Raw genomic sequence first — 27,841 nt, 5'->3', positions numbered from 1 at the left:
CACCACCTGATTTCCCAGTCTCCTTCACCTACTTCTGTCGTCCAATAAGAAGTCTGATGCCCCACCCGAAGACCTGGAAGCTATCTGGAAGCTCTGATAATAAATCTATTCTTAGCTAAAACAGGCTACCATACAGGCCAGACAATACTTTAAACTCTTTTTTTTCAGTTTGGGAAATTTGTGCAAAATCTAAAATTGTGCTACATATAATTTAACAAAATTATTATTTCACCAAATATATGATTAATATCTTTCCTGGGTGACACATTCCTTTGATTACAATGGGCATGGGCACTGTAGTTTATTTTGAGTTGATCCCACACACACCGTCCTGCAGCTTTAAATACTTGCTAGCACACTAAATCTGCAGCCACAAATAGTCCCTCAATACATTATTTACTCATGTTTGAACAACAATGGCCAGTTGTTTCCAACTGTACTGTATGCAGCCTACATGCTCGATTATTTCATGTTTACATCTTGAGTAGATTATAATGAACTTGGCGGACGTCCTGACTGGAAACGACTCTCTTAAATTTAGTAAGTCCAAGTAATACATGTAGATGTGTTTAATTGAGGGTCGGAAGCCAGAAATACAGTGCTGCAGTTTATAATAATCTGAGAAGTTAAAAGCTATCTAGAGTTAGGGTTGGGGTTAGTTAGGGTTTGGTTGGGATTAGGGTTTAAATTTGGGAAATCATTTGAATATATTGATGCAGCAAGAAAGGTTAGAGGTTAGGGTTAGGGTTAGGGTTAAGATTAAGACTTCTTTGGTAACCAACAGAAATGTGTGGTATAGTCATTAAAAAATCCAGCTGTAATATGTGCTCATTTACATAAAAGCCAACAACAACCACTGTGCCTTCCCAGATGATGTTGAGTTGCAGCAACAGGTTCCCTAAGCTCCGTCTTCACTTTGGCACTGCCACCTCAAAGACAGACTGCTTGAGAGGCCGTGGAAGTCGCAACGAAATCTTGACATCACAATCATTGATGCTTGATCTTAGTATTGTCTTAACCTTTAGGTAAAATCTAAGAAGCAGTTTCACAGCCAAGATCTAAGAAAATGGGTGATGTCATTCGGTGGGTAGTGGGGCAGGCGACAGTGATGCTATAAGACAGAGCTGTTCTGTGTATTACAGAGAGGAGGAGCATGTCACCTCTCTATATAAGGCCTGAAAGCCTGTCCCTCCTGGATCTGTCACTGGTCCTCTCTCCTCCCCCACTGAGATTTCCAAACCGTATCCCTGTGCCCTCCTCATCTCCCATCACTCTGGTCTGAAGGAGTCCCAGAGGTTTTTTTCTGCCACTGTCCTACCATCATATCTCTCCCTCCCTGGACTGAGAGGGCTCCCACGCCTTACCTGGCCTCCTATAGACTCACACTCACCCGAAGGTATCTACCTACCCGCACTTTTTTGACTCCTTGACGCTTTTCTTGGGACGCGGCTCAAGATGCCAGAGCCCACAAAGAAAGGTAGGAGTGTTGGGAGTGAGGATGAGGTTGGCATGTTGTCTGTAGAAGTAACATCAAAGCATGTAACGGCCTCCAAAACAAACCTATTCTGCTGCAGTCATGTTTTCTTGGTTGTTATCTGTGATTAAGAGGAGCGGTCAGTTGATATCGGCTGCAGGCAGCTCCATCACTTTATGTCTGGCCTGCCAGCTTATTCACAGGAATCCTCAAAGTGACTTTGACAGTGGTATTGTATTACTGATGCATGCGTGTTTCCACCATCCTGGGGGCAAGAGAAGATTTGAGGTTTATGAAGAGATACTATTGTTGCCGCGGGGGGTGTTGGCACACAGGGTGATGCAGAGAAAGATGTTATGAGGAGGAGCGGTGGAGCAGGAATGTTGATGAGTCCCGAGCCGGGCGTAAGCCCATCGTGAAGGATGATGCAACTGAACGAGGGTTGGGCCGTAAGAGGATAGATATTAACCCGATCGTAGAGACGGAACGGCCAGATTGGACACCTCAGCCCTCAAGTCTATAATCGACCTATCCCCCGCGGTGCCGCCCTCAAGTCCTCTGCACCATAACGCCACTCATCTGCACCGCCGTGTCCATCAACATTCCCTTTTAATCCGCTCTTGTCTGTCATTACGATATGCGATTACACCCACCCTCTCTATTAGCTCTGCTCTTTGCGGGGTCTGCCGGTGACCCAGACATGCCCATGTAGAGGAAATGGAGCTTTTTTTTGGTGCTGGAAGCCTTCCTGAGGAGAGCTGATGCAAGGTTTTAATAAAGTTGTCATCCTCTAGAGAGCCATTGATCTGCCTGTACAGTAGCACATAACTTTTATCTGGCCTGCTTTGTTGAGATCTCTTCTTTAGTATTTCCTCTTGCAAAGATTTTTTTGGGGGGTTTCTTTGCTCTACCAAGGTTCAAAGTCATTGGGGCATTTTTGGGGGTGTATAAAAAGAAACTTGAGCAGACTCATTGTCCTTTTGGAGATTTCATTTTTCAAAGTTGATTATTGATGCTATTTCATTGGTCTTGATGCTTTGAGGTTTTGAGGAAGGTGTAACCTCCAAAATCCCAGTCTTTAGTCTGATCATTATCTACCTTGGACCTGTCGAATACAGTGCAGTTGACCCTGTAGTGTTCATCCATGACCATGAACATCTCTGATCCCCTCGGAGACAAAGCTGTAGAGAAAGAGAGGCAGCAGATTCCAGTCTGCTGCAAAACCCCTACCCATAAATAGCAGCGTAGCCCAGAGCAGCAGATAAATGAGGGTAGAAAAGTATTGTTCTTTAAATGAGTCTGAACAGCTGAAGAGGAGGAGGCTTGAGCTGTTGTTTCAGACACCCCACTCTCAAGCCTTTAAAAAGTCCGAACCAGAGATGACGGACTGGCTGAGTCGCCCACGGATCTCTTGGGACTGGGATTCTTGTCCCTGGAATAGTTCAGAATGAGCGCACTTTTAATCCCCATCCCTTGTTCCCTGCCATCTCCCTCTACAGCCACCTAACCCCCCCACCCCTCCTCCATCTCCCTGCCACCATCCATTAAGGATGGCTCACTCAGAGGTCGGCCACCTCCCCATCAAGCCTCTGACCCCGCGCCAGCAGGCCTTACAATACTGTCCTCGCTACAACTAAGTTTTGGGTTTCAGCTGTGGTGATGCCCATGTCTTCACCTGATGAGATTTACTGTCGCCGAGGCCCATCCATACTCTCCCTGGGCTTTGTCCTGTGACACTGTTGCTTTTGTGTTACAGGATACCGCCTCATAAATCAAACTTGTTGTAAAACACAGGGGGAATGGCTGTCAGCAGCTAATTGCCACCCAACTACAACTCTCACCTGTCTGCAGACCCTTGTAGTCTCATAGGAGCAACACGATATAATCCTCCAAAGTAAAATACAGAACCGCAAACCAGGGCAAAGACACTATCATTAATGTAAGCTCATCTTTATTAAAGTAATAAAGGTCTATATTAGGAAAAAATAAAGCTGCCGGCACTTTGGCTCATGTCAGAGCCTGTATGAGCCCTTCTGTCTGCACGCCAGCAGAAGCAACAGCTGAAAATACCTGCAGCCCTGTCAGCTGCACTGGGAGTCCTCAGAGGTAAAACAAAACCTTTCTCCACTCTCATTATCTCAATGGTGATGAGACAGAGAGCGAGTGTGGTTCATTCTCGGGTGCATGATGTGACCCTGTAGGATTGTGGCCCGATGGCCAGTGACACATTGTTTTGAAGTGAGGTTGGAGCGCTGCTAATTTTGACAAGGAATGCTCAGAGGGAATTGTCAGAAATGGAGAGATATCAGAGCCCAAGAAGCAAGAGGGAGAAAACGGATGGTAAAAATGGTGCATAGTTAGTGCACATAAGAGGAGGTAGGGTTGCAGTATTCATAGACTGCCTGCAATCTTTTTATGAAGGGAAGAAAAGGAAGGGAGAAGAAGGTCCCTTAAGTCTCAGAATATTGGTTGTGTATTGGTTATGTAAAGGGATTTCAAAGTAAAAGCAAGCCAGGAACTGGAGGGCGAAAGTGGGACACTGTTTGAATTTGAGCTTTTGTTCCTCTCAGAGATGAGCTTTTGGAGATAAACCAACAATACCCACCCACTGACGCCTCCTCCCCAAGCCTCTAACAGACCTTTTCATAGACATGCCCCATGGAAAAGATGCCTTATAATTTAATCTACAAGAAGAAGAGGTTGAGGAAGCATACAGAGACATCCAAAGGAGCCACTTACTGTAAAGAGACACAAGCGCAAAGGTTTCCTTGAAGAATTCAGCCTGACATGCTCAAACATGTGATGGCAACAGAGCTGTCAACTGCTGTCACTGCCAATATGAATTGCTAATCCCCCCTGACCTGTATCTTTTCCCCCATTCCTTCCCCATTTCTTTTGACACATGCTTAACCTAAATAGATGATTGACACCGGAGAACTTATGTGGTTTATGTGACATCATGCTGCCACAATGTACACACAATATACACGATCGGGTCCTCCCAAAGCATCCACGGTTTCTGCCAAGTTTCCCAAAGAGGCGTACTCAGCCCATGTTGAATGATCTGACCACTACTCCGATCTCTGTGTGGCAACTACACATTGTTTGATTGACATCTCTTGACTCTACTATTAGCTTTGTTGCACCTGTTGGAGTGGGTTGAGTTACATCTTCATCAATCACTCTAATGAGTTAATTGATTCTGTTGACCTCCTGTCCAAGAGGAAAGTCCGTTTTGCCAAGTCCTTAACCTGAGCAGAGGTCTAATCATCCAAAATAACTGAAAAGACATGTGCAAGGGGGGTGTGCAAGTATTTTTTGTTTCAACCCCAATCGATAATCTCTTCCAAACTCTACCCAGAAAATGTAAAAGTATTGATCAGTTGGAGAACTGGTCAATCAAAGCCATTGTTGTCAACAACCTCTTAAAGCTTTGGAAATCCAGAACTAAAGCTGAGCAAGGACGATAAACACTCTTTGCCCCAGATGTTGCCTGACTTGTCTGACGCTTCCATGCATACTAGACAACCTCTCACTGCACTGTGCTCCATTAACCCACTAATAACAAAAGGGGGTTAATTTTTTTAACCCTGTCATTGCATGCCAAGGGGCCATACAGATGCTTTGATCTGCTGAGGCCCTGCTGTTGCCTCAGTTAAATGTTCTGAATGTCGAATCCAAACGTGTTTCTGTTGCAGCCAACCCCAACCTCCCCCCCATGATTAGTTTTGTAAGTCTAGACGAGGCAGAGGGCAAACAAATGTGTCATGGGGGTCTCAATTATAATCAGTTAAGACTACATGGAGTCTACGCATGAGGAGACAGTCATCCAGAGAAAAGATGGTATGGCTTAGTGGTGAAAGGATATCAATAAAAAGGGTCAACGTGCACAAGTGAAAGGACGTTTTTTTTAGTGATTACGCTGATTGCATTAGAGCCGTACTGCATTGGGATCTTGATGTCCTGTTTGACACTGCTGTCTTTTGTTTTTCTTTCATAGATGAGACACCAAACGGGCAGCCAGGTGAGTGGATGGCGAGACATCTAATCTTCTCCAGTCACCTCACAGTCTAGCAGATTACAACCACAAATATGCACTCAAGCAAATGTACAACCATCAATATTTTTTACTTCGAAGTAGTTTTAGAAGTTACGGAAACATATCATGCAGAACACCAGCGACAAGACTGATCAAGTCATCATACGTAAGGGGACGATCGCCGCCCCAAATGTAGCGTGAATGTGCCAACACAGCCGCATAGGAGTGTAAATGTGGAGCCAATAGTTGGCAGTATGGATGTGCTGCTGTGCTCCGGAGCGATCTGTGGCGACAACCAAGCTGTCAGCATCTCTGACATTCCTCTCGTCAGCCAGCTGATCCCTCTCTGTTGATCCAGCTGACGCCCCCCCGCCTTCCCATGTGAGCAAGGTGCTGGCATGCAACTGGCTTTCTGCCGGCGCTAGTCTTTGACCTTGGAGCTGCAGCATCTTGAGGCTCAAACATGGTCGTTAGGGAGTTGGGGCTTTTTTAGGGTCTTGGCAAAAATGTCCCTTGGAAAAGTTGTCATAGTAATAATGAGTAGTTATTAATGAATGTCATTCAGGTCTAAGCGGTTGTGTAGAGCATCTTTTCCAGCGTTATAATCTGTGTTGGGTTAACTAGGAAAATACCATCAATCATCTGTCACAAATTACTTACTTAAAACAAATTAGTGATTACTTGTTTGACTAAGCCACCAGAAGGTGCATTATTAAACATCTACAAAGTGCCTATACCTAGATATCATAGACTGTAACACATGTACGGACAAAGAGACTTTACGATTTTGACCATCAACTGCAAGTTCAACACAATCCTGCCCTCACAGTGAAGCTCCAACCACTCCCACTGTGAACTGAACCAGGTGAACCCTGAATTGAAGCTCACCAGTGGCTAATGTTAGAAAGCCAAAAGGACACAACATGCCAATACTGAGCTGAATGTGACAGCTTGGACTAGCAACAGGCCGAACCTATACTATTGGTCTGAGGGCTGGTTTAAAATGATGGCGGACGGAGGTTTTGTGGACGTATGAATGGAGACGCGTTCACTAAATGTTGTTCAAAGGAAGAAAAACTCTCAAACAAACACTTATCCAATATTAGTAATAACGCAAAAGTGAACAGAGTTTTCAATGCGATCCCTCTCGTTGCCAATGCAAGCACGTCGTACGTACAAGTGTGAGACAGTAATATAATAATACATAACAAGTGCACAATACTGCCTGAAGAAGCATGACACTTCCAGCTGCTGTGTTGTGCTGGTACGACCACAACACCTTGACGGAAGGATAAAGTATGATCCAAGCTTTTAGTCTTAAGAGAGTTTTAACTCAGTGTGTTAATTAATGTACATACCAACGATGAATATTGATGACAAACCTCTAATCTTGACATATTAACAAGATTTTTAGACAGGAGAGTAATTAAAGACACAATTGAGTCCATAATAGTTGTTTTCCTGTGTGTGAATCAGCTGTGAGGATGGTCTGAGATAAGTATGATGATGATGTGTGAATGCCTTCATGCAGGCAGGTGGGTGGATTTAGATTTGTTGTACACTTCTATGTCTGTTTGTATGTGTGAGTGTATGTGTGTGTTTGAGTGTGAGGCAGGTGCTGAAGCTTTGTGCTTATTAAAAGCAGCTGTTCCATCCACCACTATATTTGTCACATGTTCAGAAAGTGTTGCCCCAGACAGTAATGGTGCCCCGCCTTTACCTGAGATTTCCCTGGAGGTTTCTCCACCCCCAGGTGGGTAATCCTGACATCCCACCCCCCTCCCTACTTCACCTGTCCCAGAATGTTTCACTCTTTTTGCACATCACACTCACATCACGTGTTCGTTTGGTGTGTGCCATCACTATTTTTTTTTTCCTTCTAATTCACTCTGAGAGACACGAATCTGCACTTTTCTTGTGGAGGTATGATTATCGCTCAGGAAGTTAATCAGATCAGCACTGCAGAAGAAGACACCCCACTTACTGTGCAGATATCCACATGCTTGCACTGCTCCACATGTGCCTGCCTTGGTTCTTGGTGCTGTCACTAACTGATGCTGTGGCTGTTGTTGTATTTGTGTGACTGACATATGAAGTCATCACACAGGAGGTGTGAAGTGGAGAGATTGGGGAAGTTGGGTTTTACTGACTCCAATGGGCTCATATGGAGAACCAGAACTGACAAACATATGTAAAAGGTTCAGTGTAGAAAAAAATGGTTAACTACTTCATTACTGAGTTGAAAGGAAATTAATCAGAGGAAAAATGTGAATCATTAATCGTTAAAGTCTCCTATTTTTAGGAAATGCTAAATCTCATTCAAACCATCTAATCTGAATATTAGAGATTCATTATTTGGTTATATCATCATCATCATCATCATCAAGAAAGGAAACCGGATTGTTAAATTAAATTAACAAGTGAACTAACTTTCTCTTTTGTTATTAACTTGAGAAGTTAAAATAAATTTATAAACCTTTGTTTATCTATTAAAATGCTCATTTTCACAATTTAAGTTTTTAATGTATTGCAATATAATTTTGTCAGGTTTGGGCTTCCATATGCAAAATTTGCTGGTGTATCCAGTGCAGGATATTTGAAATATTCTGTACAAGTCAGTAAACTCATCCCTCCTCAATCACTTTCCAGTATAGATACGCTATGACCAGATACATTACAACACATGAAACTGTCACACCACATTTTTCTTCAATAATCAATCAATTCAGTATTTTAGAAATGTTATACTGTACATTGATTTTGGTGAAAGTGATTTTCCAATTTCATCTTTTGAGGATTTAGGCTATCTGGTCATCAGCTATTTATACGTATACCTCATTTGAGCAAGCATCGTCTTGCAAGGCTGTTTGTGCTCGATGCTTGCTGCTCCAGCCTGGCGCTTTGTCTGCTGTACAGAGGCGGTAGCAGAGATGAAAGAGCCAGTAGAGACTGATGGGAAGAACCCAGAGCCCCCAGAGCCTGAGCCGGAGCCGGTACAGGCTGTGGTGGCTCAGGAGCCGAGCCCCACTGAGAACAATGGCTCAAACCAGCCACAGCCTGGTGGGGTTGGGGAGCAAGCAGAGTCCGATACCTCTACTGTAAATGAAGACGAGCCTTGCTCTCCCCCACCACCTGGTAAGTATTCCTCTTAAATTTGATTCATTCCCATGTCTCTCCTAGTCCAAGTGCACGTTTCTACCCCTCTAGCAGATCAAATGCTACTGAAACAAGCCATGAAAGCCTCATTCAGTTTCACACAATATGGCTCAGCAGCTTGGTTGCAGCTTAGCCGCCTTCCATTTATCTTACATGATCTAAAACCACAATTTAGCTGCAGTAGGAAGCTAATAGATGACCTTTAGCTGCTATGAATGCTATGGTCTTCTCTCTGAATGACTGAAGCCATGCACTGATTTACAAATTGCTTTTAAAACAATGCTCTCATTCCAAGTTGCCTTTAAAGCATGCAGACTTAAGGAATAAATAAATTGCTCCTGCAACTGAGGACTCTGGCACTGAGATAGCAGACTTCAGAAATAGACTAATATAGACTAACTGAAATGGCAAACTGAAGGTGATTGTTTATCCACAAGGTGAGTAATCAAACTCACTAAATTCATTATTCTATGCTGAGCAAACATGCACACACTACACTACATACAGTGTTGACAAGGGAGATTACCTCCTATCAGTTTTGTTTGCGTAGGGTCAGATAAACGACAGAGGATTACAAGCTTTCAATTTTTTTCTTTTTTCTTTTTATGATCCACCAGTGTGTGTACATGCATCGCACTGCTGGAGAGTTTGTGCTTTTGTTACGGCAGCTTGAGCTTTTCACGCCGCTGTGATCACCGCGTTTTATCTCTCAGATGCACAGAAGTGTTTTTGTTGGACACAAATTGAGCCAAACTTTTCAGCTCAAATTTTTGGTCTCTCTCCTCTCGTCCATCCAAGAGCTGCATGTCACGATCCATTTCAAAGTCTTGACTCGCATGTGATCAATGGCCTTGTTGGCCTGCCAGCCTTGTGTCTTGTTGGCCTGCCAATGATGGACTTGGAGCTTTTTGATAGGTGGGTCTATTTGTCAATGACACCTTTATTGCAGATGATGATGATGCAGCAACTGTCCCATCCCCAACACCTCAAGCAGGTTGGTACCAATACAACCCCTAATACCTCCTCATTTATTCCTCCTCCACCTTTACTCTTTGAGGAATGCTGCACACAGTCTTGGGCAATTATTTTGAGCATAATTAATGCTGCTTTGAATTTTTTTGGAGGTACAATAAATTACCTTGAAGGTTAACCAATCAATTGTTGGGTTATATTCTAGTGTCAGGGAGTTAATAAACCTGAGGTTCGTGGCTTGTGTTTTAGCTGAAATGGTTCACATATTTTTTTCGTATGGTTGTTCCATGCCAAATCTATGCGCACTGACATACATGTAGGAAATGTGTGATTTCTAAATGCAAACTGCTACAGAACAATACATGCACATTCACCTTTATTTACTCATCTCAAATAAAGGTAAGGATGTGACAATGATATTTCACATGTATATATTACACATACATGGTTGCATTTTATATGTATATGCATGTTAATACAAGAGCTCTTTGTTGGGTAATATCTTAACATTTGTAAAGTCTTGTGTATCTGTTAAAAGGAAATACCACTGAATATAGTATCAATGGAATCTATTTTGATTCAGTGTATGAGAGCAGGTAATGCCAATGTTGCATTTAAATTGAGTGGTATTGCTTTTTATGTTGATACACTTTATCTATGTATTTGCTTTATAAAGCACTGTGGCATTTAGGTCATTTGCTCACTTGCTTTCTTAATGTCAATATTAGTTTCATCTCTGGGTCCACTTTAGCTCAGTGTTAGCCTAGCTTAAACGCTGGACACAAAAGCAGGGTATACAGCTAGCCTCTGTCAAAATTAAAATAGCTTTAAAATATCCTTCATGAACATTTGCATGTTATATGATGAATTTATACATGACGTAGAGATGTTAACAGGCACCTTTGACGGAGCTAAGCTAGCATACTTTCCCTCTGTCCGTCACTAAGCTAGGCTAAATACTGAGCCACCGCTCAACTGAACAGAGATGAAACTGAGTATTGTAAATTATATTGCTTATGTTTGACTATCTATGTCGCTATATGGGACTGTCTGTCAAAGACAATCCCTGATGCTTCCATTTAAAAGCTTAAAGCAATTTGCTTACAATGGGGAAGTAAACCAGACCACATAGACTTACCGTATCGATCAGTTCCTGTAAGTCTGAAATTAAAATATGCTTAATCACTTAAGGCAAAGGATATTTTTCTCGTTTGTGTCGCTCGTCCGAAAATCCAGCACCAGGACTGCACAATATGCAAAAATATTATATTGCGATTATGGACAGATATTTTAATGTGCGATTTTAATTGGGATGGTTATTTTCTGTCTTTTCCCAAACTTTTCTCTTTACATTTTGAGAATGTGATATGGACGTTAGATTCTGATGATGTTATGAAGATTAAACTCATGTTTCTAGACTCTGTATAAGTTTTACCAATAAAACCTGTCTGTATTTAACAAGACTAGAGTCAGCTACTTTGAGGCGATTATTTGTTTGGTTCCATCTATGTTTTTTCAATCTCCTAGTACAGGTTAAGCAAACTGCAACATGTTGTTCAAGCGTAACGGACTGAACTTAGACTGAACTGAAAACTCAGACAGAAACTGTTGAGGCCAACTCATGTTTTAACTGAACAAAGGTGGAATTACGATCAGTCAGTCAGTCAGTAACATTCAAGGTTACAAGGCTGCCCTTGCTGAATACAAAAACTGTAATTGAAAATAAAAGAACTGACCTTGTTTGCAGTTTGAGAGTGACTCTCTGTCTGCTTCCATGTCGTAATTGGTCAAGTTGCTTGTCGACTCGCCTCCTTTGTCAACCTGCGATATTTAGCCAATGAAGCTCTAGGTCTTATGAGATATGGTGTTGTCCAAGACATGCCATAAAACTGAAACATAAAAAAAGAAAAGTAAGAATTGAATGAAATCAAAATGAACGAGACAGGCGCGCATCCACTTCCCTAAGCTTTTGAATGGAAAGCATCCAGCTGCTAATTAAACACACACTTGATGTACACAACAACATTCATCAAACCACCGTCAGTAGTTGAGTTTATCCTGATTAATTTCAATGACAACTGTGCTTTCTTCACAGAAGACGCCAATACGCTCAAGAAACTCTCAGTTGAGCTGCCTAGTAAGATCCCTCTGTTAACTACTACCACGGTTTCAGCACCAACCAAATCAGTAGCTTACTCTCAATCAGAATGACCCACTGTCTTGAACAGATATAGGAAACATGCTGGAGACATGTTTATCTTAAGATGTTTTGGTGTGTTTGGAAGTTACTTTTTACAAAAGAAGAATGAAAATTTTCCAAAACTCCTCGCTAACATATTAATATACATCCATTAATGGATTGATTAAGTTTTTCCCCCCGTTTTAATTTATTTTAATATCAGTTACATTATTCGTTGTTTTTGTTCGTAATTGGAATTCTGATCAGTCATATCTACTTTTTGCACTTCCAATCAACAATCAGTATTAATTCAATATTGAGAATATAGTCCAAAAAAATTCCTTTGACTTTTGATTCAGAATTCCTCTGGCCACTGCTCACGAGTCTTTAATTGCTTGTTTGGATTAACTTTTTTTAAGTGTGTGCTTGCTTCAGTGGACTTTACAGTACTATTCCTTACAATATGCTGTAAATTTCTCTCTGTCTTTGTTCAGATGATAGCGTCCCTGTGCCAGCCATGGGGAGAAAAGACTCAGGTAATTTAAGTAGCAGTCATAAAAAAGACTCTCGTTTTTTCCAACGGCACATAACTAGTCAGGAGCTTTCCAGGTTCATTTGTGTAAAGACCTTATTGATTAGCAGGTAGGACTTGATAGGCCTATAAACTTTTATAAGTGGTGAAGATATGGGTTACAACTACAGTATAACGACGCGGTTCATCCACATTCAGACCTCCAGGATCGCACAGAAGAGCGGAAAATCTGCAAAAAGAAGATGTTTTTTCAAAATAAATCATTTTTTAAATTACTTTTCTGCGTTTCATACTGTCTGTTTCACGCTTTCCATGTTGCTAAGAGCTTAAATTCTGCTGCTGTATGTGGTGCGACTGTTGAAAGAGAGACATTGTGTGTCTTTTAGTCTTTCTGTTTGTCTTGTAAATTACTGAGGGTAAGACAAAAAACTTTCAGATGAAACGCGACAGGTGGGTGTATGAACTCCTCACTGTATCATTCTTAGCGCAATGTTAGTGGAGATCTGTGTGTCATATACATGTCTCTCTTAACTGATCAGTGTGGTCTCTGGGAGAGGGCCAAAACCCAGATGACCTGGAAAAGCCCATTGACACCCCACCACTGTCCACCCTGCTGATAGAGAGACCCCAAAGTGGCACCGTGACTGTGGGTGAGCAAACAGCAAAGTACATACATGTTTACAAGGAAATGCGATGGGTGACTGCAGAGGACATTTGACATACTGTAATCATTACTGAAGGGTTGTGGACAGCCAATATACTGTATTATACCGAGCAAAGGTGCTTTGGAAATATCTGTTTTACTTTTACAGTTTCCCTTTCAGACAGTCTGGCTTTAAGAGGATTTCCAACATGCATAATAGTCACGGTGTGTTTATCAATGTGACTTTAATGATTAATTGGTCCTATTGTACTTGTCCAAAGGTGGAGACATCACCTTTGTTGCCAAGGTGGAGGCCAAAGATCTCCTCCGCAAACCCACTATCAAGTGGTTCAAAGGAAAATGGATGGATCTGGCCAGCAAAACAGGGAAGCACTTACAACTGAAAGAGACCTTTGAGCGACTCACCAAGGTACTGGACAGCAAGGCATCCAACCCCCCTTACTTCCATTCACCTAGGTACCTACATGCAAATGGTGCTAATTCATATGTACCACTCCCTGGCAGATCCACACTTTTGAGATGCACATCATCAAGGCCAAAGACAACTATGCAGGGAATTACAGGTGCGAGGTCACCTACAAGGACAAGTTTGACAGCTGCTGCTTTGACTTGGAAGTTAAAGGTTTGTCAAAGCAACAAAGTGCACTGTTTTCATCTTCACATAAATGGGAAACATAGGACGAAATGCAGCCTAGCATACGTGTTGTTGTTGTCTTGCAGAAGCTGAGCAAGCACAGAGTATTGATATTCGATCGGCTTTCAAAAGAAGGTAATAAAAAAGAATGTGATGCAAGCACGAGAAATGATGATATTCTAAAGGAATCAACAGCAGCCATCTTGAATTCAGTATTCAAAATATTTCTTTTTCTTTTCTTTACCTGAACAAACTATGTAGACTATCTGATCACTGATAAATGATTTATTCTCATACTTTTCCACAAGGCACAACTTCGTACGTGTAACCTTCCAGTAATATGTAACTGTAGTACATAGAAGTGTGAGAAGATGGTTGTGATAATGTCATTAACCTTTCTTCAAGGTAATTACAAATCAACCAGTTGACTCAATGTGTAGTTAAAGGCCAACACTTGCATTTGAAATCTCCCTACAAACAATGTGTCTGGAAAGCCATGCAAAGCATCCCAGAGTCGTTGCATTATCACAATGCTGCTGCTCAGTAATGTTGCCTCAACATTGCCTCAACATTGTGGTAATATTGGCTGGGACAGCTCTCGATCTGTCTTACACAAACCACTTTGTTTCAAGCTTTTGTCTAGAAAAAAGGATGAAAAAAGGGAATTTTGTGTAAGTGCCAATCGTGTTAGCTTAGAGCTAACACATCGATTGACATCAGAGTATTTGCTTTGCGTTGCTCTTTTAGCATTGTTTTCTAGTACCTGTAGGTGTTTCATCACTGATTAAATCTTTATTAATCTCTCCTTGTTAACAACAGCAGTGAAGGACAAGAAGATGCAGGGGAGCTTGACTTTAGTGGTCTCCTTAAACATAGGTGAGAGTCACGTCCCAACCCCCCCGAGTGGATTTTGTCATTTTCAGTATTTTTAATCCCTTTTTTTTTTTTTTTTTTTTTTTGATGTGCTTCCCTTTACTTTCTGTCAAATCTTTTGTAAATTTGGTTTGTATAAGGCTACAGTACAAGTGGCAAGTCTACATAATACATTACACTATAACAGGGGTTTTCAAAGTCTGACTCTGTGGGAAAGAAAATTTGAGATTAATGCACTCCCTCACTCCCAACACCACTATTTACTGTAATAATAAAAAACTATTAAATAAAAGAGGGTAGAATTAGAAAATAGCTATAATTATTATTTTAGGGTTTAGGGTTACACTTACAAGCTATGAGCTGAAGCTACTGTAAAGCCACATTTTTGTTCAGTTTTAGTGTTCTTTCATCATTACTATTATTGGCTGATAATTGGCATTATCAGCTCCTGTTTGCAGCTATCACTGCAAACGTGATGATGGACATAGGAGATAATAATATCCTCAGAGAGGTTAGTCCAATAAGTACAAAGAAACAGCATGCTGTCCTACTGTCCACACTAAGAGGAGTGCCTCACAGTTTGAAAACCTCTGTGCTATGCCAAAGTTATTGTGGTGGCTCAAAACACCATAAGGCATATTTGAGATAATATAATACAAATAGACCTATAGGCAGTGACACTGTTCACCAGTGAAATTATACATTTATTTTGGGCTTGTCTCTTCTTCTCCCCTACATATTCAGAAATCAAAGGTTAGTAGAGAGAAAACCATAGGTTTTTAAATGATTAGACCTTACTGCGGGTGAGTACTGTAATCCTGTAGAGTCGCCAGCATGACATGTAGCTATAGGAATTGGACGAGCAAGAGTGTTGGCCTACTGTAGTACGGTAACACTTCATTTGAAGGCAGCATTCCTAACTGCTCTGTCAGCAATCAGTAATGATGGAAATGGGCCTTGCATCATAAACACTGGGAGGAGGATGTCGCCGTCGACGCCACCCTTATGACGCAAAGAGCGCCATTTCGGATCATTAATGATGTGCTAATGGGCCATGGTGAAATGATGCTGTAAAATAGTGTTATCGCTACATTGTCATTTTATTTCAATTTAGAAATATAAGACAAACACCACCTTGTTTATTTTGGCCTTCTTTATAATTGCCTGAAAATAAACAGATGAGAAATACAAGCAAAGAATGGAATAATACTCGATGCTATTCACCTCCAACCTTTCTGACATTTGAGAAAATGTCTATGAAAGAAACTGACTGAATGTATTTACTGTAATACAAGCTAACGGATACACTCCGAACTACATCTCCTTCTCTAACATCTCCACTAACATCTCTCCTATCACCTAACAGAGTCAGAGCATCTCTGAAGTGATCTCTCAAACCAACAAAAACAACAACAAAGGGATGGGCCAGTTCGTAGGAGTGAAAGGAAACATACGAGTCCTTATTAAAATCTTTGTTGCAGGTCTCCCCCAAATCCCTGCATGCTGCATATCCCCATGTTATTACCCCCCAAAAAAGTACCATAACAGTGTGTTGAATGACACATTTACAAGAGACAACTCTCCTATCTGTCCGCTCCTGTGTGCTGTTTTAATCCTACGATGTTGATAAACCTCTTCCTGTATATCCCAGACTTATCCCTGACTCTTGTAGCAGTACACAAACAAAAGGAATCAAAACTCTTCCGTATCTCCCATTTAATATTTCCCTTTTATTTCTAGGGATGGGAAAGAAGATCTCAAGAAATCTCAAATATCTGTTCCTGTTTCATAAACTGACACAACAGGATTTTCACAAAAGGACCTTAACTTCATATACTAATACTTAGAAATGGATGAATGCAAAGAGCACATTGATACTTGATTAAGTTAATTTAACTTTGACAAATAAGGCAGTAATAGCCCCAAAAAGATAATGACAGGTGACTCATTATGTTGTTTTACAATTAATATTGTAAATCATCATCAGTCAAATGAGTTATAATTATAGATAGTTGATTAAATCAGTTTTATATATTAGTCATCTATCATTTTAACCTAGTTGTGAAGTAGTTCTGTACTTACTTATGAAGCCCTTCAATGATCATCATCCATCCCGAGTTTTCTTCAATAGGTCCATATCTAGGAGACAATTAAAAAACACGTGGACACAATTAACCAACAGCAAGTTATAAATACATCAGAGCACCGATAATACTGTAGTGCTGCTACCCTGTCATCGTTAACATATGACTCCAGAGCCAATGTTAACACACAGGTAGACAGCTCACCATGCCCATCCCTTTGTGTGACATGTCCTGAGGAACGCTCAGCACATTCATTGAGAACGACATTATTCAAGTGGAAAAAAACAAAGACGAAGTAAAGCGTTGTCTCTGAGATCCAGTTGGAAATTTCTCAATCGTACAAGATAATGAGTGGTTCCTCAGGACACGTTGCAAGCACCAGCCCATGACTTGTTCCCTCACATTGTTCCTTCGTTTACGGCACCATTAGGGAGCCGAAACAGCAGGACGACGCTCCTGAGGTGGATGTGTGGGAGATCCTGAAGAACGCCCGTCCAGATGAGTATGAGAAGATCGCCTTCATGTATGGCATCACAGATCTGAGGGGTCTGCTGAAGAGACTGAAGAAGACCCACAAAGAGGAGAAGAAAACTGAAGGTAAATAAATATCAGCTTAATATCAGCCTTCATTTAGGCATGACAACTTTTTTGTGACATTATCTTATTTTTGTCTTGTCAAAGCTTTTGCGAAGAAGCTGGACCCAGCTTACCAAGTGGATAAAGGTGGAAAGATCCGCTTGGTGGTCGATCTGGCTGACCCCACTGTTGAGCTGAAGTGGTACAAGAACGGACAGGAAATCAGGCCAAGTCCTAAGTATGCAATGACCTTGTCTTCTGTTGCACCCTCCGTGTCTTCTCGCTTTCAACTCTGCACAAATGAAAGGCATTCTTTATTAAAAAAAAGAGAGAGAAAAGGGGCGTATTTTTTATAAAAATGTCTCTCATTTGTGGCGATGTAAATCTTTATGCATTTTCTGGTAGTACGTGTTTTCATTTTGTTACCGTTCAAAAGCACAATGGTTCACATGTTTTACTCCACGCACAGATTTATTCAGTCTTAGGTCTGCATTCTTACAAATACCCCAACTGCAATATGTTAAAATTTCCAGTGGTAAGATTTGGTAAGATTTTTAGTGTAACCTTAACCACCACTGTCTTTAATCCCCTGCACTGTGAACCATTGCCAGTCAACAAATAACATTCTCTCGACTCTAATGTGGCTCTTAATAGACACACTTAATGGGATTATTATAACATGCCCATAATACATGGCCCCAGAGCTACATTTGGGTGTAAATGTACTGTATGATGTCAATTGTTGCCATTAACTGTTGTATATGTCCTTCTTTGTACAGGAAAAAGGTAGTACCTCCTTCACAGGTCTTTAACCAAGTCTGGCTTTGGAACAGATTTAATAGATGTTAGTCATAGCCAATAACAGTAGATTTTAACGTACTTAACTACCTATTGATTGAATGTGAAGATCCAGGAGTCATAACTCAAAATAAAATGGACAACAACAATCAAATCAAAACAAATATGCAAAAATATGTTATAAATTTGTGTAAGATATGTAAGGAAAGCCAGTTTTAAAAGTGGTTAGACTTTAAGCTACTACTAACCAATGGTCATAAATCAGATGACCATGAATAACATGGAAATGATCACTGATAAACTCACAGTACATTTCCCATCAAACACTCAAAAACACAACAATAGACAGACACAGTTCAACTAGCTGGTGAACAGAGTGGAAGATCCATTAGCTACACAGCAGAATCCCACTGGTGGAGACTAAAATTGAGCTAAAAGGAGAGAATACATATTGTGACCAAACATGACTGTAAATGGATTTAAAGGCTGGTCATCTGCGATTGTTAATGTTTTCCCAGTCATTCCCCAGTCCAGGAATCAATAGACAGATTAGATGGTGTCTGAAAGCTCATAAACAGATAGAAAGTTGTATTTCCTGACAGGCATGATTTCACTGGTCTGTTCAAAGCCATGCAAAGTTAAAGCCATCTGGGAGGTTATTGCTGTTTTCTGGTTTTGGTCTCCTGTGGAACTTTTCCAGGGCTCCCTGTTCTGAAGACCTCATTGTTTCTCTCTCGGCACTCTTTTTTGTTGTAACACTGTTGCTGAATGCATACTGTACCCCATCCAGGCATGATGTCTCTCTGTCTTTGTCTGTCTATTTGTCTGTAATATCATGGTGCTCGTTCCTGTCTGTGGCTCCATTCTGCCTCCACTGCTGGTCTTTAGTCAAAGGAAGTAAGTCCATCAATACAGTCAGTTTTCACAACTCCATGTCTCAGTTTTGGTGTACACTGTCTCCTTTGTCTAGTTGGATTTGTGCAGTGTATTTGATGCATGTCGACTGCAGTTTTTTCCCCACACTTTTACATTGTGAATCCAAGAGTAATTTGGTTGGTTGGTTTCTGTAAGTTTACGGTAAAGATAACTTCACTTTCTTCGCTTAACATCTTGTAATAATATCCATTCCAAACGCAACCCTACTGTGCTTTGGTTGGTATAATCCTATATTACCACAATTTCTTTCTGTAACTAATGGACTTCCTGTTCAGGTATATTTTTGAGCATAAAGGCACACAAAGGATTATGGTGATCAACAACTGCAGCATGGCTGATGATGCAGCCTACTCTGTAGCTGCAGGAGATGAAAAGTGCTCCACAGAGCTGTTTGTCAAAGGTATCTTGATTAAGTGTCAATAATCAAAGATGTTTGAAAATTGAGGTTTCATTAGCCAGATAACCTGATGTTTGTGCCCCCCCCCCCCTCCCATCTTACAGAGTTGCCAGTTAAGATAGTTAAAGGTATTGAGCCTGTGAAGACCACAGTGAATGAGAGGATTGAGCTGGAGTGCGAGGTGTCAGAGGAAGGTGCTCAAGTCAAATGGTAAGGGAATGGTGCAATGAGCAAACTCCCTCTCTCAATGGGAGCTAATGTCATACACTTTTTGTAAAACTATTAATGCTGCACAGAAGCAATCATCTGTAGTAAGGATTCATATTTAAAATGCGTCTTCCTCCTCCAGGATGAAGAACGGCGTGGAGGTTCCTACAGGAGTACGCTCCAGATACCGAGTGAAGTGTGAGGGAACCAAACACTTCTTGGTCATTGATGACGCCTCCAAAGAAGACACCGGGACATACTCCATCATGGCCACTGGTGGCACATCTGAGGCTCATATACAGGTTGACTGTATGTAGCTTCTTGAATTTATTCATTCATTTTCATTGTTTGATTGCTTATTAGAGAAATGAGTATTAATATGTTCTGTGCTCTTGTTTAGTGAAACCACTTAAGATCTTCCAGGACCTGCAGGATGTGACCGTTAAGCTTGGTCAACCACTCAAACTGCACTGTGAGATCTACCCAGGCAACGTCCCAGGTCGTTGGTACAGGAATGGACAGCTGATCCAGCCAAACGATCGCATCAACATCATACACAGAAACAAGTCAGTCCTATTTGTCGATCTCAATCAATCAAAACAGGTCCAAATGATTTAGTAACATACATTTTCATTTTTCAGAGTCCATCGTCTTGAAATTGCAGCCACATCTCTTCACGATGCAGGAGATTATACTTTTGTACCCGAGGGATATTCACAGAGCCTCTGTTCAAAAGTTCACATCATCGGTACAAAGACAATGCTTCACCGGCTTGGGGTTGGCTCAAATCTTTCCATAGGTTTTCTGTGTATTCATGATCTGGTTTCATTTTTGCAGACCCTCCAAAGGTGCACTTGGAGGACTTGAACTTCCCAGACAACACTGTCACAATCGTAGCAGGGAACAAACTTCGCTTGGAGATCCCCATCAGTGGAGAGCCAGCACCCAGAGTTGTGTGGATGAAAGGAGAACGGGTGAGCTGAAACCCAAGTGGTCTTAAACTCTTTCTCTCTTCATCTCTTTCTTTACAGTCAAAAGCTCCCTGTTGTCTCTGTCTCTGATTTTTCATGGGATTTATACATTTTCTGTTTTACTGAATGGTTAAAGCTTGGGGTGTATGTAATTGGTCCCATGTCTTTTGTCCCAGGTCATTCTGGAGTCAGGCCACCGTGTCCGAGCTGAAACGTACGGTGACCAGACCAGCATGACAATTGAAGTCACAGAGAGGGAAGACACAGGGAACTACAAGATTGTTCTGCAGAATGAGGCTGGTGAGGACACAGCCAGCATCAAAGTCAAGGTTGTAGGTAAGGGATCACAAAACACTTAAATCAAAACACAATAGAATTAGTTATAAATGTGCTTCCTGAATTTCTAATGAAATCTTGTGTTTCTCTGCAGACATTCCTGACCCTCCAGAGGCTCCTTTGGTCCCACAGGTGGGTGGTGATTGGTGCGCTATGACTTGGGACCCACCGAAATACGATGGCGGTTCACCAATATTAGGTAAAAATCACATCTTACTAATTGCCAGTTTAACTGATCAGCATCAGTCGGTTTTGAATGTCAATTGTCTTTTAAAGGTTACTTCATTGAGAGGAAAAAGAAGCAGAGCTCCAGGTGGATGAGATTGAACTTTGATCTGATCAAAGAAACATCATTCGAACCCAAGAAGATGATTGAAGGTGTGCCATACGAAGTGCGGATCTTTGCTGTCAATGCTATTGGTGTGTCCAAGCCCAGTGAACCGTCTAAAGCCTTCACTCCCCTCGGTGAGTAGCCCAAATGTCTCCACTTAACACAGTCTAATCTCCGGCCTCTGAGCTGTTACTGTCAACAGTCTGTCAAGGAAAGTATTACACCACCTAATAATGGAGAAAATTTTAAGTGTGCTCCTATGATAGTGCATGTGATCTTCCCTTGGTACCCCAGCAACACAGCTGTTGCTCCCCATAACCCGCCATCCCAAACATTCTGACTGTGACCTCCAATGGATATGCAGGAGCTTTAGAGGATATTAAATATGTCTTTATAATGGCTGCCAAATCATCTGCGGATTAGAGGTTTAGGAGATCAGGTCTGTCAGAGGGTTCAGTAGGAGTTAAGTATGATTCAGATCACAAGAATAGATGGCAAGAGCAGGGACTAATGAGAGCTGACACGGAGCGATAACATACCAGTCAGAAAGAGAGGCGCCGTCCGCGTGTGGTCACGACTTGCCAAAATGAATGTTTTCCGATCTTTTTCATGTAACATCACGTGGATGACCTTCTGATCTCTGCAACCCCTATCTATCTCCTCCCAGCTGTGACCAGTGAGCCCACTATGCTGGTTGTGGACGATGTCACTGACACCACAGTGACCGTAAAATGGCGCCCTCCTGAGACCATCGGAGCTGCTGGTCTAGACGGATACTTAGTGGAGTACTGCATAGAAGGAAGTAAGTCAGCCGCAAACTCACCAAATGCCCCAGACTGTGTGACTTAAGGCTGCTCAAGACAGTAACACCCACCTCAAACCTCACAATGCCACTCGCACAATCCCACGACACAATAAATCAATTCAAATTGACTTTTTTCTTTCCTACAGCTGATGATTGGGTGGTGTCCAACACAGAGGTGACAGAGAAAACCAAGTACACCATCACTGGGTTGAAACCTGGGTGTAAGATCTTAGTTCGAGTCAAAGCCTTGAACGCTGCTGGTGCCAGCACTCCACGAACACTTCAACACTCTATACTGGTCAAGGAGGTTATTGGTGAGTTCTGCCAGCTTGGCTTAGAACTTGGATATTTTGGATGACATGGTTGAATCAGTCTTTGATATTGGCACCTTCTGGTCCCTCTACCCCCCAGAACCTCCCAAGATCCGTGTGCCCCGGCACTTGAAGCAGACATACACTCGCAGAGTTGGAGAGGCGGTCAACCTTGTGGTGCCATTCATGGTAAATCTCCCTGCTCCATTCATGTTACACATTTCAGAGCGAAACACTAAATTAATTCCACTCGGTGTGATGTTCGTAGGGTAAACCCAGGCCTAAGGTCATCTGGACGAAGGACGGGCAGCCCATAGAGCCTTCCCATGTCAGCATCCGTAACACAGACTGCGACAGCATCATTTTCATACGCAAAGCAGAGCGTAGCCATTCTGGGAAGTATGAGATGACAGTGCAGGTAGAAAATCATGTGGACACAGCTGTTCTTGACATTCAAATCGTAGGTGAGTAAGACATCACCATTATTTTTGCAACTGATACTACATCACGATCCAATTATAATAATCTTTGTTCATAACTTTGGCTTTAATATCATCATCCGTTCCTGCTTTATAGACCTACCTGGACCTCCCCACACTGTGACCATTGAAGATGTATGGGGCACAAATGTGGCCCTGGTCTGGACTCCTCCAAAGGATTGCGGCAATGCCCCAATAACAGGCTACACCATCCAAAAAGCAGACAAGAAGACGATGGTAGAAGTTGCATTCATACTTTGACTGAAGTTGAACAAGAAACTTCCTAAATAATATAGAATGCATCTCTACAGGATTTACATCACTGGCTTTACTCTGCTTTCCAGGAGTGGTTCACGTGCCTTGAGCACTACCATCGCACCTGCATCACCATCACCGAGTTGGTTGTTGGGAACGAGTACTTCTTCAGGATCTTCTCAGAGAACATGTGTGGCCTGAGCGAAGCCGCCACCCAAACCAAAAAGAGCGCCCTCATCGTCAAAGAAGGTACAACTGACTGCGGCATTAGCAAGTGACAGTCTGTGAGTTTGAGTGAATGAATGCCCCCTAGGAGGTCCTTCACCTCCTACAAAGCCATTGCCTAAACAAGAATCCTTTCTTAGCAATTTTTCCTGGTTAAATAAAGGTTAATGAATGAATGAATGAGATGAGATGAGAGTTTTGTTAGAATGGTTACTGTGTTTTGCATGTTACGGTAAGTTTTGTATTTGCCAAATCTCTGATATCCCCTGACTTTAAAAACTAATAATTTGACGTGGGTGGGAAATGCTTCCAAAGTGACAACTCTGGAAGGGATTACACTGATATCACATCTAATAAAGTTGTTGTTTTATCATTTGCTCACGTTTGGTTTCACAGCTGTTATCTGAAAGGTACTGTCAGTGATGTTTTCCACCCTAAAGTGAGCTTGCCTCACTTTCACATCTAACAGGGGTCGGGCTATGACTGACAGGCCTTTACACATTGGTGTCAGCCATGGATGATGATAAATAAAGAAACATTGTCTTTCCCTCATCACATAGGGAATTCCCCACATGATACCGCTCAGCACCAGTATCATGCAAAACCCCATTCCTCCTCCTTTACCCTTACCCCAACAGGCATGCAGATGAAAACACCCGAGTACACTGACCGAGACTTCAAGGAGCCGCCAAAGTTCACGCAGCCACTGATCAACACTTTTGCCATTGCTGGCTACAATACTACTCTGAACTGTAGTCTCCGTGCCAACCCAAAGGTAGGTGGGATAACAACAGGTAAAACCGGTGTGTGTATAGACCACACGTTATACTCAGGTAAATATACATTGGTCATGGTGTAGTACAGAACTGATACTCTTAGAAGTGTGACAAGACAAACCCATTTGAAGACAGTATATCAAATTTAAAGGTTGGTTCCAGTTAATCACAAAATGGATCTAATTCTTTAATTCTAGCTATTATTGCCAATAGTTTCAATTTGAATTTGTAGCATTTTTTGTAGTGTTCTCTGGTCTTATTGTGGAAAAAACTGCAAAAAGACGATCTAGGAAACATAATTTAAGAGCGTTAAAACTGTTAGGTTGTACAGTATCGAGCCGCTTTGTCCAATCTGTCTGCTGGTTCGATCATCATTGCCCCTCTGATATGTGTGCGTCTGCCTGCAGGCCAAAGTGTTCTGGATGAAGAATAAGATGATCATCATTGACGACCCACGCTACCGCATGTTTAGCAACCAGGGAGTATGTACTCTAGAGATCAGGAAGCCCAGCCCCTATGATGGTGGCGTATACACCTGCAAGGCCATCAATGACCTGGGAGAGGCCCAAGTGGAATGCAAGCTGGAGGTCAAAGGTCAGTGCAAAGCAGAAGGCCAGCCAAACCTGTCTGAGTCAAAGTCTTAGATCTTGTTTTCTTTCATTATTTCTTTTTTGATGTTGTTCATTAGTAGAATATTTGCAGACATTTTTAAGCATCTCTTCCACTTTGAGGATTCTTGCAAAAAATAATTAATAATTTACAATAAATATCAATCAACAAGAGTCTGAAGAAGCAAAAGCGACTTTTGGAAACCAGCTCTGCCAGGGTACTGTAGTGTTTGAACTGTGGGTTACAGTCTTCCAAATGGCTGGCCAAATAGGTGGTGGACATGTAAGTATCTGGATTGGGTTGCATCAGCTGTTCGTAAATTCATTGCTGAGATTTTCTTTTATTTCATTTTTTAAACTTCTGACTTGCTCTTGGCTAAGGGTTAACCCTGATTTACTAAATCGGTTTGCACCATTAAAGCTTCCCTATCTAAACCAATTAGCTATATACAGTAAACAAACATGAAGTTAAAGTTGGTATCAGGACCTTCAAACATATAAAAAACTTGATGTGACCTAATAATATGATAAATTATGCGTTCTTTATTATGTAAAGAATAGTATAAAATATGTTGGAAAATATCCAGGGACGTAAGCTAACATTGTTTGGTCATGTATTTGTTATTAGAAAGCACACTGGCTGTATACAAGAGCACATGTGTGGTGCAACCTGTTTTAATGTAATGATGGGCAATATCTACTTATTGAAAACTGGGCAAGATTTGAACTTATGAACATCTGGTGCAACAAGCTCCTTGGACACCATTTTCAACATAGTTACATGACACAATAATAATAATAATATCTGTTCATGTGTGTGTCATGCACATAATATCTGGTGACACTCCTCCATCACCACCACATGCAGAGGTTTATCCCCCTTCTGTTTCTATCCAGCCCAGTCCATCCAGCCATCTTGTTCATCATCACAACACACCACCTCAACACAGTCTGTCACACCTCAGTAGACATAACATATAGAGCTGTGGTGTTTTTGTGTTGTATTATTTAATGTCTCCATCTTAAACTATTCTCCACAGATTCCTGTGTGTCCTTTGTGCCACACAGTTAACTCCTCATATAAAAGAGTTCAGTAATAACTCAACAGTATTCCCTGGTGCACACATATAACTCCATGTAAACATTTTGTTAACCCCTCTTCTCTTCTCTCTCCCCCAGTCCAAACTCAAGAATTGTGAATGTATGTTCTCATATAAGGTAAGCTTTCATATGGTTTGGGCATATGAAGCTTATGTCATTCATTATGCATCTTTCAGCCAGCCTATGTAACCTCGCTTTTCTCAGTCGGTGGGACTGTAGCAGCTGTTCTTCCTCAAGAAAACAGGACCCCGAAAAAAACAAAACAAAACATGAAACTAAGTTTTTAAGAGAACAGGATTTGCATGATGCGGCTTTTTGCTAAGTGATTCTTCGAGATCCCCTTATGGGTTGACTTTAACTACCCTGTTTTGATTATTTTAATCAAAAGTGTGTGCATTTAAAGACTCATGTAACTTGAACCAGAGAAAAGGTGAGTAAAAAGAGTTTCTAACCTTTATCAATAAATCCACAGCAGCATCTGTTCAAACTGAAACTGACTGTTATGTTGTAGATCTAAATACTGCTGTTGGAAACCTCATGGGATCAAAGGGAGAAAACTAACACCGGGTATTTTCTAAGTTGTGTTTGAAACTGCCTGATTAGTAAAGACAACACTCTTCTGTTGTAAGCTGCTGCTTGTTGCAGACAACTAAAAATGTTAAAATGTTAAATCTTTACATGCCTTGTACTTCAATGGAATCAGTTACATCTTTTCTCCTTTTAAAGTCTGAGTAGATGTAAACTCTGTCCTACTTCCCTACTACACACCAACTGTAAGCAAAAATATGTGGTAATATCTACAATGTAAAAAAATAAATAAATAAATAAGTCAGTATATGATTAAAAAAGGGAAATGCTTGATTTGTAAGTGTGCTGTTGATGGCCACTATTCTCCCTCAGTGAATAGTACTGGAAAATATTGGGAAGAAATATTCCTTCCTAATATTTGCTTTGTTTGAAAGTTAGCAAACAAACTCAGAAAAAAAAAACATTTTTGCTGTTGATTTGGAAGAAACCTGGTTAAAACATTCGTGGTCCCAGTAGGATGAACCCCACTTTGGTTTATGCACTGCAATCTAAAGTGAAACGTTGTTAAAAGTGTCAACAACTAATTGTTTTTGGTCCATTACCATAGATCTGGTGCGGACATTACTAAAAACAAAACAGTTCGAATGATGAAAAATTAAGAAATTAAGTATGCTAAGACAATTAGTGTATAGTATGGAATGGGGACACATTGATTTAGAAACAGTGTGCACTGTACACATGGACTCTTCTGACCACCTGTCTTCTCTCTCTTCACTCCAGTGTATGAACATCTGGCCTCTCTTCTTTGCATTGCTTGTTTTTTTGCTTGATCGGCCTGTTCTGCTCTTCAGCTCTCTTTCTCTTTCTATTCTATTCTTTCGTCTTCACATCTGCCTCTGTGCCTCCCGACAGTGTTGTAAGAGCTTTTCCTCTCCCCTCCCCTCCCCATCCAGGAGGGTTCACCTTCTACGAGCTCATGCAACGCGGAGTGCCCCTAAACCTGATTGACAAGTACATGAACGAGGCGAACGAGGCGAAGCAGGAGAAGTAAAAAAAAAAAAAAAAAAAAAATCGGACAAGAGTGTTGTGATGAGACACTTTAGCTTTGCAGACATTTGCTGCCACTTGTGATCCTTCAAGCGGACGGAGGGACGGTTGGAGGGATGGATGGCGAGATGGATGGAAGGGTGTGAGCGAGGGTGTAGGCTTACTGATCTGTGGCGTGGCATGCTGTGTGCTATCATAGGAAACCAAGCAAAAAAAAGCCACTTTCACTTCTTTGTCACGCTCTCAACTGTGTCAAGCTCAGATGCATGTTGGCAACGTTTTGGCTCTAGCTTTGATAAGTTCATGTAGTGTGTAAAAAAAAAACATATTCAAACCACATATAGCACAAACAGTGAGACATACCTGCAGTATTTACATGTTGATTTTTGACAGGAGTGCTCGTTGAAGGCCGTATGTTATTTCTGGGGTCTGAAATCTAGGAGGGAAAAAAGAATGTATAAACAAGAGTTTGGTGTTTGTATGGTGAAAAGTGAAAATACACTCGAGTAATGTTGGATAAATGAATGTGCTGACCCTTCATCTGTAG

General features: G+C 41.4%; 1 protein-coding gene across 1 annotated transcript; it reads left to right on the top strand.

Annotated features, from left to right (window-relative positions):
- Nucleotides 1–1,229: 1,229 nt before the first annotated feature.
- mybpc1 (myosin binding protein C1) lies at nucleotides 1,230–27,374 on the top strand. The gene is made up of 32 exons (XM_083999202.1): nucleotides 1,230–1,477; nucleotides 5,475–5,498; nucleotides 7,195–7,266; nucleotides 8,430–8,648; nucleotides 9,619–9,663; nucleotides 11,737–11,778; nucleotides 12,315–12,356; nucleotides 12,892–13,002; nucleotides 13,277–13,425; nucleotides 13,521–13,656; nucleotides 13,737–13,785; nucleotides 14,470–14,526; nucleotides 17,038–17,204; nucleotides 17,289–17,421; nucleotides 19,193–19,317; nucleotides 19,419–19,524; nucleotides 19,664–19,830; nucleotides 19,922–20,087; nucleotides 20,163–20,269; nucleotides 20,359–20,495; nucleotides 20,669–20,828; nucleotides 20,923–21,027; nucleotides 21,105–21,293; nucleotides 21,827–21,961; nucleotides 22,111–22,278; nucleotides 22,376–22,464; nucleotides 22,544–22,739; nucleotides 22,852–22,991; nucleotides 23,099–23,258; nucleotides 23,873–24,009; nucleotides 24,418–24,604; nucleotides 27,201–27,374. The coding sequence occupies exons 1-32, from the start codon at nucleotides 1,456–1,458 to the stop codon at nucleotides 27,296–27,298; spliced, it is 3,840 nt and encodes a 1,279-aa protein (XP_083855328.1). The 5' UTR covers nucleotides 1,230–1,455; the 3' UTR covers nucleotides 27,299–27,374.
- Nucleotides 27,375–27,841: the final 467 nt, after the last annotated feature.

The sequence above is a fragment of the Trachurus trachurus genome (genome assembly GCF_905171665.1).
Source record: "Trachurus trachurus genome assembly, chromosome: 23".
NCBI lineage: Eukaryota > Metazoa > Chordata > Actinopteri > Carangiformes > Carangidae > Trachurus > Trachurus trachurus.
The sequence above is the reverse complement of the archived record's forward strand: the minus strand, read 5'-3'. Positions and strand labels throughout refer to the sequence as shown.